At 38.1% G+C, this 11,812-nt stretch overlaps 1 protein-coding gene across 1 annotated transcript; it reads right to left on the bottom strand.

Annotated features, from left to right (window-relative positions):
• Positions 1-630: 630 nt before the first annotated feature.
• On the bottom strand, positions 631-1,575 carry LOC102895251 (olfactory receptor 51I2). Its single transcript, XM_006915684.1, has one exon. The coding sequence runs from the start codon at positions 1,573-1,575 to the stop codon at positions 631-633; it is 945 nt and encodes a 314-aa protein (XP_006915746.1).
• Between the last annotated feature and the right edge of the window lie 10,237 nt (positions 1,576-11,812).

Genomic DNA, 11,812 nt, shown 5'->3' with positions numbered 1-11,812 from the left:
TAACCAACAGGTATTATGAAAACATGTTCAATGTCTCTAATTATCAAGGAAATGCATAGTGGAACTCCCCCAAAACAATTACTTCACACTGGTCAAGATGGCTACTATCAAGAAAACAAAGACAACAAGTGTTGGCAGGGATATAGAAGAATCTGGACCCTGCACAACGTTGATGGGAATATAAAATAGTGCATTCACTATAGAAAATAGTATGAAGGTTCCTCAAAGAATTAAAATACTTCAATAATATTTGGGGAAAGAATCCTTCATGCCTAATGACACTATTTCCATGGTAATAAGTAATTTCCTTTGTGACAATTCACTTTAAACAAGGATAATAGAAACATATGTGACAAATTGAGGGACTTATTATGAGAGTGTACATTTTGGAGTTAAAAAAGAGGAAAATTGAGCTTTTTTTTTTTTTTTTGCTAATTATGACTCCATTTACCCTGATAAACCTGTTGGCTTGAGTCTTAACTGGTGCCAGGATGTCATCAAACATCTGGTGACAAAAATCCTAATAGTAAGTGAGTGCCCAAAGACTGGTCAAAACAGGTCTCGAAAACTCAAATTTGCAGAATAAGAATAAATATCCTTTGAATCTTGGGCTTTCAGCATGATTCTTTCTTAATACTTAGTTCTCAGTAATATTTTGCAAAGCTTCCGACGAATCTCTTTGGTTTTGATGGAATAGATGACAGGGTTGAGCATTGGAGGCACAAAGAGATAAATAAGGGACATAAGTGTGTGCACATACTGTGGTGCATGCCTTCCATAGCGAGCCACCATGGACACACCAACCATGGGCACATAGAAGATGAGCACAGCAGACATGTGTGACACACACGTATTGAGTGTCTTTAGCCGTTCCTCCCGAGATGCAATGGCAAGTACAGAGCGTAGTATGAGCACATAGCTGAGGAGAATGAATGCAGAGTCCAGGCCAAAGGTAGAGATGACAATGAACAGACCAAAAATATTATTGATGGTGATGTCGCCACAGGGCAGGCGGATCAGATCTGGATGCAGGCAGTAGGCATGAGAGAGTACATTGGCTTTGCAGAAAGACAACCTCTTCAGAAGTAAAGGCAGTGGAAAAACCATGCAGACACTACGGATGATAACACAGATGCCCATGCATGCTACACGGACATCAGTGAGCACTGTTGCATAGCGCAGTGGGTTACAGATGGCCACATAACGGTCAAAGCTCATAACCAGCAGGATCCCAGACTCCGTGAAGGAGAAGAAATGGATAAAAAACATTTGAGCCATGCAGGAATCAAAGCTGATCTTCTGTAAATGAAAGCAAAATGTGGCCAGCACTGTGGGCAGTGTGGAAAAAGACACACCCAGGTCATTGACAGACAACAGAGAGAGGAAGTAATACATAGGCTGATGTAAGCTCTGCTCCTCCTTGATAATGAAAAGAATAAGAACATTGCCCACAATGGATACAACATAGAGGGTACCAAGGAGCAGAAACATCCAGTGTTGCAAAGTTTGCATCCCTGGGAGCCCTGTCAGGATGAAAGGAGGCAACTCTGAGTTGTTGTGGGGGTTATCTGCCATAATGGGATGAGTGTTTAGATTGTAGGACCACTATCCTGTAAAGAAGAGAAACTTAGTTTTATCAGTGACTTAGACCTAATATTTTAAGACCCTTATGTACCATCCAGCCTCTCATTTTATGGCATTAGTCATTTTTGTTCACCAAATCACTTATCCTTATCTCTCATTGTCACCAAGATTTCTGGACTTTGTGTTTTCTCGGTTATCCAGCTGACCAAACAGATTATGTTGCCTATTACCACCACGTATTAGTCATTTTTGTTCACCAAATCACTTATCCTTACCTCTCATTGTCACCAAGATTTCTGGACTTGTCTGTGTTTTCTCGGTTTATCCAGCTGACCAAACAGATTATGTTGCCTATTGCCACCACGCTCTTTCTCATGTATAAAGCTTTGAACTCTTTTCTTTATCAATCTATGGGCATCACTTTGTTCAAGACCTAAGACAAAACTCTCCTGATCACTACATTCTTGACTATCCTGCCTTCCTACTGAGTGTTCCACCTATTTACCTAACCATAAACATTTCCTCTTTCTACCGTCTTGTGTACTGAAATGAACCCTTACTATCTAATTATGACTCTCTAGCTTTCACACTTCTATAAAATCTCTCAGTTCTTTCATACATTCATTCAGACAGAAGATAGATGAAAAGATATTCATACGTAAAAATAACCTTCCAACATTAATCAAAATGCACTCTACTCCCATATTTCCACTCATCTTTTCATTCTTCTACCCATTTAACTTAAGATCTAACTTTTCTCCCTGTATAATTTAATTTACTGAATGAAAGTAATTTCTTAAACATTTTTTGCAACTAAATAGCACCTAGCTCTTGAAAGTCACTAAATTAGTAATCATTTCTCTATACTACAGAATTGTTTCTCATCAGTGTTCTCCATCTCTAAATAATACATCATTATGCCTAAACTGAGACTCAAAATCCAAACATCACTTTTACTCTTGCTATCCTTTACCTATCGTATTAAATTAGATAACGATCAATGAAAATATTGACCCCAAAGTGCCTTTGTCAGCTTCTTTCTCCATTTCCTTCAACCTTTGTCTTATACTTCAGACCAAAGGAATTGCATTCTTGTACCATAATAACAGCCTCCTACTCTCATGCCTCTCTCTATTTCATTTTCTAATCTGGAGTAGAACTAATATTTTTAAAGGCAAATTTTAAAATGGCTTTCTTTTGATTAGAAATCTTGAATGCTCCCCCATTACCAATGGAAAAACTCCAAACTCACTAGCATAGAATTGAAGGTCTCCTGTGTCAGTACTAAATCAATATTTCTGGTCTCAAATCTCAAAATTTCCTTCCTTGTACCTCAAGATATCCAGATAGGCATAATTTGCTGTTAGCCAAACATGAATCACAGCTCCCCAGCTCCTAGAGTTTGCCCAGAATGTGTGTACATACCCATTCAGTCCATAATCTAGGCCCCAGGATCAATGATGCCCTATTCTTTGGAAATTTGGCTGGTCACAGGCAGCAGAGGTAACTTCTCTCCCACTCCTCTCACAGCTATAGGTTTGCATCAACTCTACCAGTTTCTCTGCTTGCCCTGCATTACAGCTGTGTGAGTCCTATCTTTCCTCCTGACTCACCAGCTCCAAGAACCCAGCACTGACTCATTTATTGTTTCAGTCCCTTCCATGCTTAGTGCAAGGTCTTGAACAGGAGACCTACTCGGTAAGTCACTGATCCCTTCTGGGTTTTGGCTATCTTTATTGTTAATTGAAGATACTAAGAAACTTAGCTGAAGAGGTTGTGAAAATCCAAAAGTGGACAGTTGTGAAAACTCTTAGGACCAAAAACTTTGCAACTCTGAGTTCTAAAGCCTGCTCTACATCCTTACCTCCAGGCTGTCATTTGACTTTGCTTCTCCATCTGCCTCAGGACCTCTCTGTCCTTTCTTCTCAGGATGCATTTTTTTCTCCATTCCATACCCTGAGGACTCCTTTGTTTTTCCTTCTTGAAAATGCTTTGTAAACATTTCTGTTTGCCCCTGTATGCCATATACACCCTTGATTTGGAGTCTTTCAGCACTTAAATCCTGCCAAGTAGCTCCCAAAGCAGCTAGTGTCTGTTTATATACCGCCCCCACCCCTGCCCCATACCAGATTATTCTGAGAAAAGTGTGAGGTATTTTTATTCACATCAAGACATTTGCATCTGAAGTATAACCGATAAGGTGTCCCTGGTGGGAAACTAATGTCTGAGGCAGAAAGCATGGCAGGATTTCAGAGAAAAAGAGCAATGGATAGAACATATAGAACTGGAAAAGTGATGAAGGTGAAAGCGTGCAGGAAAAAATCAAAAACAAAAGCCTGACTCAGATTAGGGGAAGCCTTTTCTCCTTCAGATGGTCATATTATCGCAATAAGGATTTCTAAACTAGGGGCAGAATGCCGTCGAGCCTCGGTCTGGCATGTCTGACACTCCAACTTACCTCCCTAGGAGAGCTCTATGGAAGGAAGGCACAGAAGAGGGAAGAGCAGTTAGTGGGAGTCCTGCATAATCTGCTCATAGCTTCCGGTTACCTCCGCCAACTGCCTGGCCTGAGCGATATAAGGCTGCATCCAGGAAGTCCCTTGAGCTTCTATCAGCTTAGGAGCTCGTGGACTGCTGGGAATATGAAGCATCTAAAGTACTCCACACCTCTCTGACTTAGTACTTCACTGCTCATAGAGAGGAGCGAGAAGATCAGAACTGTAAGGGACCTGCAAGAATATTCTATCTAGCCCCTCATTTCATAGAAGCCGTTAGAGCCAAGAAAGAAAAAAAAAGAGGTCTCAAATTTACACAGCTTGTCAATGGCAGAATATTTAAACCTAGGTCTTCTAATTTAGCTTATGGCCTTTCTATTCTATAACTATAATCGATAGCCACAAGAAATGCTGAATTCTATGAAGAGGGCTTCAACTGCTTATAAATTAGTGTTAACATTTGAATGTATTAGAACATGAGAAAGTTCCAAGCATGGTTAAGGAATGCTGGTTCACTGTGGCTGGCCACACACACGGTATAATTCTAAGTCAAATTATAGAAAGTTTTTGCCCTGGTTAAGAAGATGTTGAAAGCACTACACTATGCTACCTTATTCACATATGTTTACTGAATACCGACTAGAGTGACGACATAAGTAAGAAGAATTAGGTGGCAAAGTTTGGAGCTAGATAAACCCGAGTTTGTGTCTAGGATTCACCACTTACCTTGAGAAAGTTTCCAACCCACACACATCCTCATTTCTTCACCTGTAAAACAGGTGATAGTCATACTTAGATCATAGAATGATTGAGATGATTAAACCACATAAGGCATGCAAGGCATTTGGCCTATTGGCTGCCATATAGCACTTAACAGATGGTAATGATTGCTTTTAAATCCCAAACATTGGGTCCTGAAAGTAAAACAATTTGGAAATGGATATTTACCTAAGTGTTCAACACTAGAAGAATAAATTCTTGAATAGTTTGAGCAACTTATTTCTAGGAAAACACTAGCAGATATAGCTGGAAAGAATAGTGATTAGTAACAGGAGACACAGACTTGAAAGGATTGGGGAGGATAGTAAAAGAAGTTGAGTTTAGAAAGAACTTCTCAGACACCTAATGTTTGTCTTAGACTAACCAGGCTGAAAATGCAGTAGCTTTTCAACACTTACACTCATACATAAGTCAGACCAAAGAATTCAGTGCATTACCTAATACACACCTAGATCTTCTCACAGTCACTCTGATTATCATAGGAAGAGTCAGGAAATCACCCAAGCCCTGATCAATACACACGGGTCTTTCTGAATTTTATGACACTTTTCTTTAGTCATAGTCAATGTCTTTAAATTTTCCCACTCAAAAGAGAAAAAAAAAAAAAAACCTGTCTTTTCATTTATGACAAGGTCACAATCCCTACCCTAAGGGTTTATGGTATAAGGTGTATGTTAACGAAAGTATAAATGTCATTCAACATTAGACACAATTTTGGTCATGGGAATGTGTAGAAGAAAAGTATAACAATTACTGTTTTAGTTCAAGACACCTCTAAGGAAACATAATAGCTCAGTGTATGCATTTTATTAAATACTTTTTACTTTTCTTGATAACTTCTTCCTGACATCTTCTGTTCTCTTGCTTCTGTCTGGATCAGTTGCTTCCCAGCTCTCTTATGCAGCTGGTGTCAAGAAATTTGTCCTACTGCTTTTCTGGGTCAGTATCCTGTTTCTTGGATCACGTGGGTTTTTGTTTCTTGTTTTTTGTTTTATCTTTCATATTTGTTTGCTGAGGGGCTTCTTCCTTCACATTTTATTTTAGAAAGCTATTTTTTTTTTAATTGGAAACCATTTTTTCATTTCTTTGCAATACTTCTTTCCTCTCCTTTTCTAGCTGTTTATAGAGAAACTTTCTTGTGCTGTACACTGTGTTAAGCATCCTAAAAGTCTGGCACGAGTTCCCCTGTGTGTGCTGGGTGAGGGGGTCCCACACAACCAAGCAATTATCAGACCGAAGCTGGGTATCCTACAATTCAAATAAATCTGACACTATCTACCCTGAGCTAGCATCAGATCTCACAGGTTAAGGGCTCAGTCCCACAGGACTGCCCTACTCTGATCTGTGTAGGAGCTATGATGAGCCATAATGTCCTCTCACCAAACTCTCTTGTAAATAGGCTCTTCTTGTAAATATGCCTCTTTCTACCTATTCCCATCTGTGATTGAGACCTGTCTGCATAAGCTAAGGCAGCACCTCCTCTCCTTTCCTCCCAGCCGAGCAGGGCTTACCTGCCCCCACACCACCACGACCTCTGACTCTTAAGATCCCCTGAGGAATGGGTTCCAAGGACCCTCTGGCAGGTGAAGAATGTGAGCGCCTAGGGGACCAGTACTAGTAAATGGTAAGCCAGGAATATAACTCATTCTTCTTAACCTTCGGCTCCAGGGTTTCTTTTCCCCAAGCAAAATCCTCATTCCAGGGTCCTCTTAAGAAACTTTTGGAAGCCAGAAGGTAAGTTTAGCTAGAGATGAAGGTGATAGAAGTATAATAATCATCACTGATGCTCAGTGTTTACAATGTTCCCTCAACTCCATCAAGTTTGTGGGCATTGTCTCTTTAAATCCGAACAACCAAATTTATAGGGAAATTCATATCCCACATATAAGTGATATCATGTGATTTTCAACTTTTTCTGTCTAGCTTATTTCGCTCAGCATGATTATCTTGAGGTCCATCCGTGTTGTCACAAATGGCAGTATTTCATCTCTTCTTATGGCTGAGTAATATTCCATTGTATATGTGGGATATAAACCTAAAAGCAACAAATGAACATGACAAACAAACAGAGACTCGTGAACATGGACAATAGACTAGTGGTTAACAGAGGAGAGTGGGGAGGGGGAGAGGAGAAGTAGATGGAGTAAAAGGGGTCAAATATGTGGTGACAGAAAGAAATCTTACTATGAGAGGTGAACACACAGTGTAAATATATATATGCCTTACTGTTAAAATGTACAGCTGAAACTTATTGGATTTCATTAACCAATGTCACCATAACAAATAAAAATAAATAAATTTTTTTAAAAAAAAATTCAAAAAAAGAGCAGAAAAAAATTTATAGGGAAATACTCTTTACTCATTTTATGGATAATAAAAGGGAGTCCCCAGAAGGTCAAATTAGGTTCAAAGTTATAATACTACTGAGTGGCCAAGCTGCATTCAAACATAGACCATTCATTTATTCACTTAACATTTTCAACAAAACCTAATAATTTTTATTCAGCAAAGACCATGTTACATGCCTCATCTACCCATTAATTATTACCTTCTCTGTCTTTTTTTTCCTGCCAGTTCTTTCCTTCTTTTTTATTTAATTGATTGTCTCTCTGCCTTTGCCTCTCTCTCCTGCAACCTCCCTTAGAATTAGAGAAAAAAAAAAAAGGAAAAAAAAGAAGTAAAATCAATCTCTTCATCCTTGTGACTGTAAACTTTTTACTTTCTGATAAGACCATCAACTAAGATCTGGGAAACAACTGGACTCTTTCCTCAGTAGCCCCTCCCCAAATCCAGAGCTTTCATCTGCTTTATATATAGTGTCACATAGATGGGTCCCAGGCGGTTGCACTTTTAAGTTTCAGTGATTACATGATTCTATAATTTTTTTTAATTTATAATTAATATATAATTCACATACCACAAAATTCAGTTAAGTGTACAAAAAAAGACAGAGAAGGTGATAATTACCTTTAATAGTTTTTAGTGTATTTACATAATTGTGCAATCATCACCAATATCTGATTTCAGAACATTTTCATCATTCTAAAACAAAGCTCCATAGAATACAATTAAAAGACTTAGGTGGTAATTTTATTTTAAAATATCAGTATTTGCAATACACTGCACATTATATCCTCTTCTACTATTTAAATATTAAATGGTAATTTTTAGATGTTAACTTAATGTTTTTGAGGGGGCATATACTATTTCAAAATAATTTTAGAAAATACCCAGGCAAAAGATTTAAAGACCACTCATTTGATAGGTACAGTAGTGCTCCCTTATTCGTGGTTTTGCTTTCTGTGGTTTCAGTTACCTGTGGTCAACTGTGATCTGAAATTATTAAATGGAAAATTCCAGAAATAAACAATTCATAAGTTTAAAATTGTGCACAGTTCTGAGTAGCATGACAAAATCTTGCACCATCCTACTCTGTCCACTGGGGACTTGAATTATCCCTTTGTCCAGCATGTCTACACTGTATACCCTACTTGCCCATTGGTCACTTAGTAACCATCTTGGTTATCAGATTGACAGTAGCACTATCACAGTGCCTGTGTTCAAGTAACCCTTATTTTTCTTAATAATTTCTCCAATTCTCAAGAGTAGTTTAAGCTTTATCACGGGTAGATAGATACGTATAGGGAAAACCGTAATACATATAGGGTTCAGTACTATCTGTGGTTTCAAGCATCCGCAGGAGGTCTCGGAATATATCTCCTGTAAATAAAGGCAGACTACTGTATATAAAAGGTAAAAGAGTGTAGTACTTTGAAGGCTTTGATTGAAGGAATCATTTGGTGCAAAAGCTTGATGTATGTCTCATGTCACCAGATATGAGACATATCTGGCTAGAAGACTGATGTTTGCTCCCAGGGCTAACTTCATGGACATGAAATCTAGCCAGCAGCATAAGGCTCATTCTCAGGAGTGTTCTGTGTTTGGTTGAATGTCCTGCTGACATGTTCTTGAAATTCTTAGTAATTTATTTCTGAATTTAAGTTTTATGAAATGAAGAATAGTGGGACAATAGAATATAAGAATGCCCACAGCCATTTCTTGCACCGTATTTGCATATAGCATGTAGATGCCCCATATAGATGCACACAAAATACCATGAATCCATGATGTTTGGAAATTCAGTGAGATGCACGGTGTTAAGGAGGAAAGGGAAAAAAAGAGCAGAGGAGAGAAAGTAAGAGAAGGGAAGAGAAACATAAATATTACTAGATTTTATTTCCACTTCTCTTGAAAATTCCCTGTGAAAAATTTTCCTTCCACATTTCTTCCTCCCCTTTTCAATCTCTCCTTATTCCCTTTATAAGAACAAACACCAAGACTCAAATCCCTAGATCATGCCCCTTGGGTTTTCATACCTGAGTGTCACAGAGAGTCAACAAATAACCTCACTTATCCAGCTCCTTGACCAAAAGAGGCTGCAACCAGAGCTAAACTAAAGATACTCATTGAGCTCACAAAACTGAGGACAAATTACACATTTCAATCCAGACATTTCAACACTCATTATCCCCCAAATCACACCTACACAACCTGCACAAAAACACAGCTCATTATCCCCCAAATCACACCTATACAACCTGCACAAAAACACAGCTTTCACAGCCCTAAACAAAACACTCCACTCAGGTATACATCATCTGCACAAGCTGTTACTCCACTACACGCTCTCCCACATAGCCTTACACTCACATGTGACACCCGTCCAAGAGCTCCAACCTCAGCGTGCTCAACTTGTGAACATCTGTCACTCACACAGGTATGTTCTTAAAATTCCTAAAAATTCTTAAAAATCAAATTCCCCAAAATCTGTGTCGAAAGAAAGAACACAGTTTAATTTTGAACTACATCTCAGAGGGAGATCTCAGAAATTTAGCCATCATAACAACCCAAAAACAAGGGGAAGTGAGACAAATTTGGGAGGATGTCTCATCTACCCAAAGCAGTACTCCAACTCACTGCCTTTTCCCCATTCATCATCTGGGAAAACAGCCTTGCCTGTACGTAATCTTTCTGGTACTGATATCCACAGATGCTCAGAGTAGCAGTTTCCTTATAATAACCATTTGAAACCTCCCTTTGTAGGCAAGAAAGAAAAGATAGTAGTGATTCCTGCTCTCTAGTCTTTGTCACCCAAGCTTCTTTCCTCTAGTAGCTGGAGCCATCAGTGAAAGTACCCAGGCAAGTCAGAGGGGCTCTCCACTTTTATGTCTCTTTTGAATCGATATGAGTAACGTGATTGCAGCATCAGAAACTGATATCAGAATGCCTTTGAAGGAAAAGATAGAAATTCAAGTATTGGTTATATAAATGGACAGTTAAGTGGAATGATAACACCAAACTTTGAATCAGTAGACCTGAAACCTAATTTTAGTTCTGACAGTAACATGTTTTGTGATCTCGATTATATAAGTTAACTTCTCTGAACTTGGACTTCTACTTGGCAAAACAGAGGTGAGAATGATTATTATACTCTGTATCACTCTCTTATGAGGCTATGGGTCAAAGAGTTTGTAAAAATGGTGAGGGCATTATTTTTGGTGTCCAAACTTTTAATTCCATATACTTTACTCTTTCTCAACTGCAAAACACTGTGTGAGATAAGAAAGCCAGGTGTTGTCATTCTCAATTTATAAATGAGAAATTTGAGTCTCAAAAAGGTCATTGGATTTGTCAAATGCTAAATTGTGAACAGGTAGAAGAGTCTAGGCTTCCAGAGTTGTTGCTCTTGATACATTCACACTTCCCAGAGAAAGAAAAGAATTTTCTCAAGGTCATATAACACTCTTGTGACAGAATCAGGACTAAAATTCAGGATTCCAGGTATCCTACAAAGGGTTCTTTTGGTATACAATACTACTAAGGAAGGGTGTACCTGACACTAGCTCTCTACAACAAAAAATAATTCACTCTTCCAAGATGTCTACTTTTGGTAAACTCCAGGACACTACACTCACTCTCTTAATCTGCCACATCAGCACGTGACATCTGATCTGGCCATTAACCCAATCATTGCACTGGTGAGCATACAGTACTTCGAGTTGGCTTTGCCATAGTTAGCAGTGCTGTCTCCCCAGCTGGCACGTCTGATGCATCTCTTGCTTTCTTCTATTGTACCCAAGTGTATATTCAAAACACTGTAGCTATTCAATCATGAGACATTTGAGTGTATCCAAGTTGCCTAGACTTTTTGAAGTTATTTTGGATGAGATATAAAAATAAGCCATGTGGTGTATATCTGAGTAGATATGTTACAAACACAGATTAAGTAAACAAAACATTATGCCATTAAGGCAAGAAGTCAATGGTATGTTATTAAGAGTTATCAGAATTAAATCTTTTAGTGAATACTGATCCAAATTTCTAGATATAGACATAGCCTTTTGTGTGATATTTACAATTGTATAAAGACATAGTCCTTAGCTCAATAAGATTTTGAAATAATGAATAAATAAAAAATATAAAAAAATGACTAAGGACTAGATAAAAGAGGAAAGTTTTCTGGAAAGCAATGACACTTGCTTGATATTTAAAAAATAGAGAGGTAAAAAATATAAAAAAGACTCCTTGGGCAAATAGAATAACATAAACTAAAAAAGGCAATACATTTTTCTGGCTATATATGGACAAAAAAGAGTGAATGATGTGGTGGGAGGTAAGTCTGGAAGGTTTAGACAGGGCAAATGCTTAAATTCTTAGCTTGGTGCTTGGAACGCAGAATTCAAACATAGAAAATGGCAGATGATAAAAATCGATTATATGTAAGAGTATCTTTGAAGATTCTTAAACAAGTTAATAACAATAAATATTTTTCTCAGTTTAAAATAGATTATGCATGTGTAGGTAATGATTTTATGTGAATGAACCAAATACCTACTGTTACAGGACAGATGTACCATCACCCTTTGAATAGAGCCCTTTATTTTCCAGGCAAA

This window comes from Pteropus alecto, unplaced genomic scaffold (assembly GCF_000325575.1).
Source record: "Pteropus alecto unplaced genomic scaffold, ASM32557v1 scaffold395, whole genome shotgun sequence".
Taxonomy (NCBI): Eukaryota; Metazoa; Chordata; class Mammalia; order Chiroptera; family Pteropodidae; genus Pteropus; species Pteropus alecto.
The sequence above is the reverse complement of the archived record's forward strand: the minus strand, read 5'-3'. Positions and strand labels throughout refer to the sequence as shown.

Bases quoted from the DNA above. Each gene is read 5' to 3' on its own strand.
- LOC102895251 (XM_006915684.1), bottom strand. From the start codon at position 1,575: ATGGCAGATAACCCCCACAACAACTCAGAGTTGCCTCCTTTCATCCTG.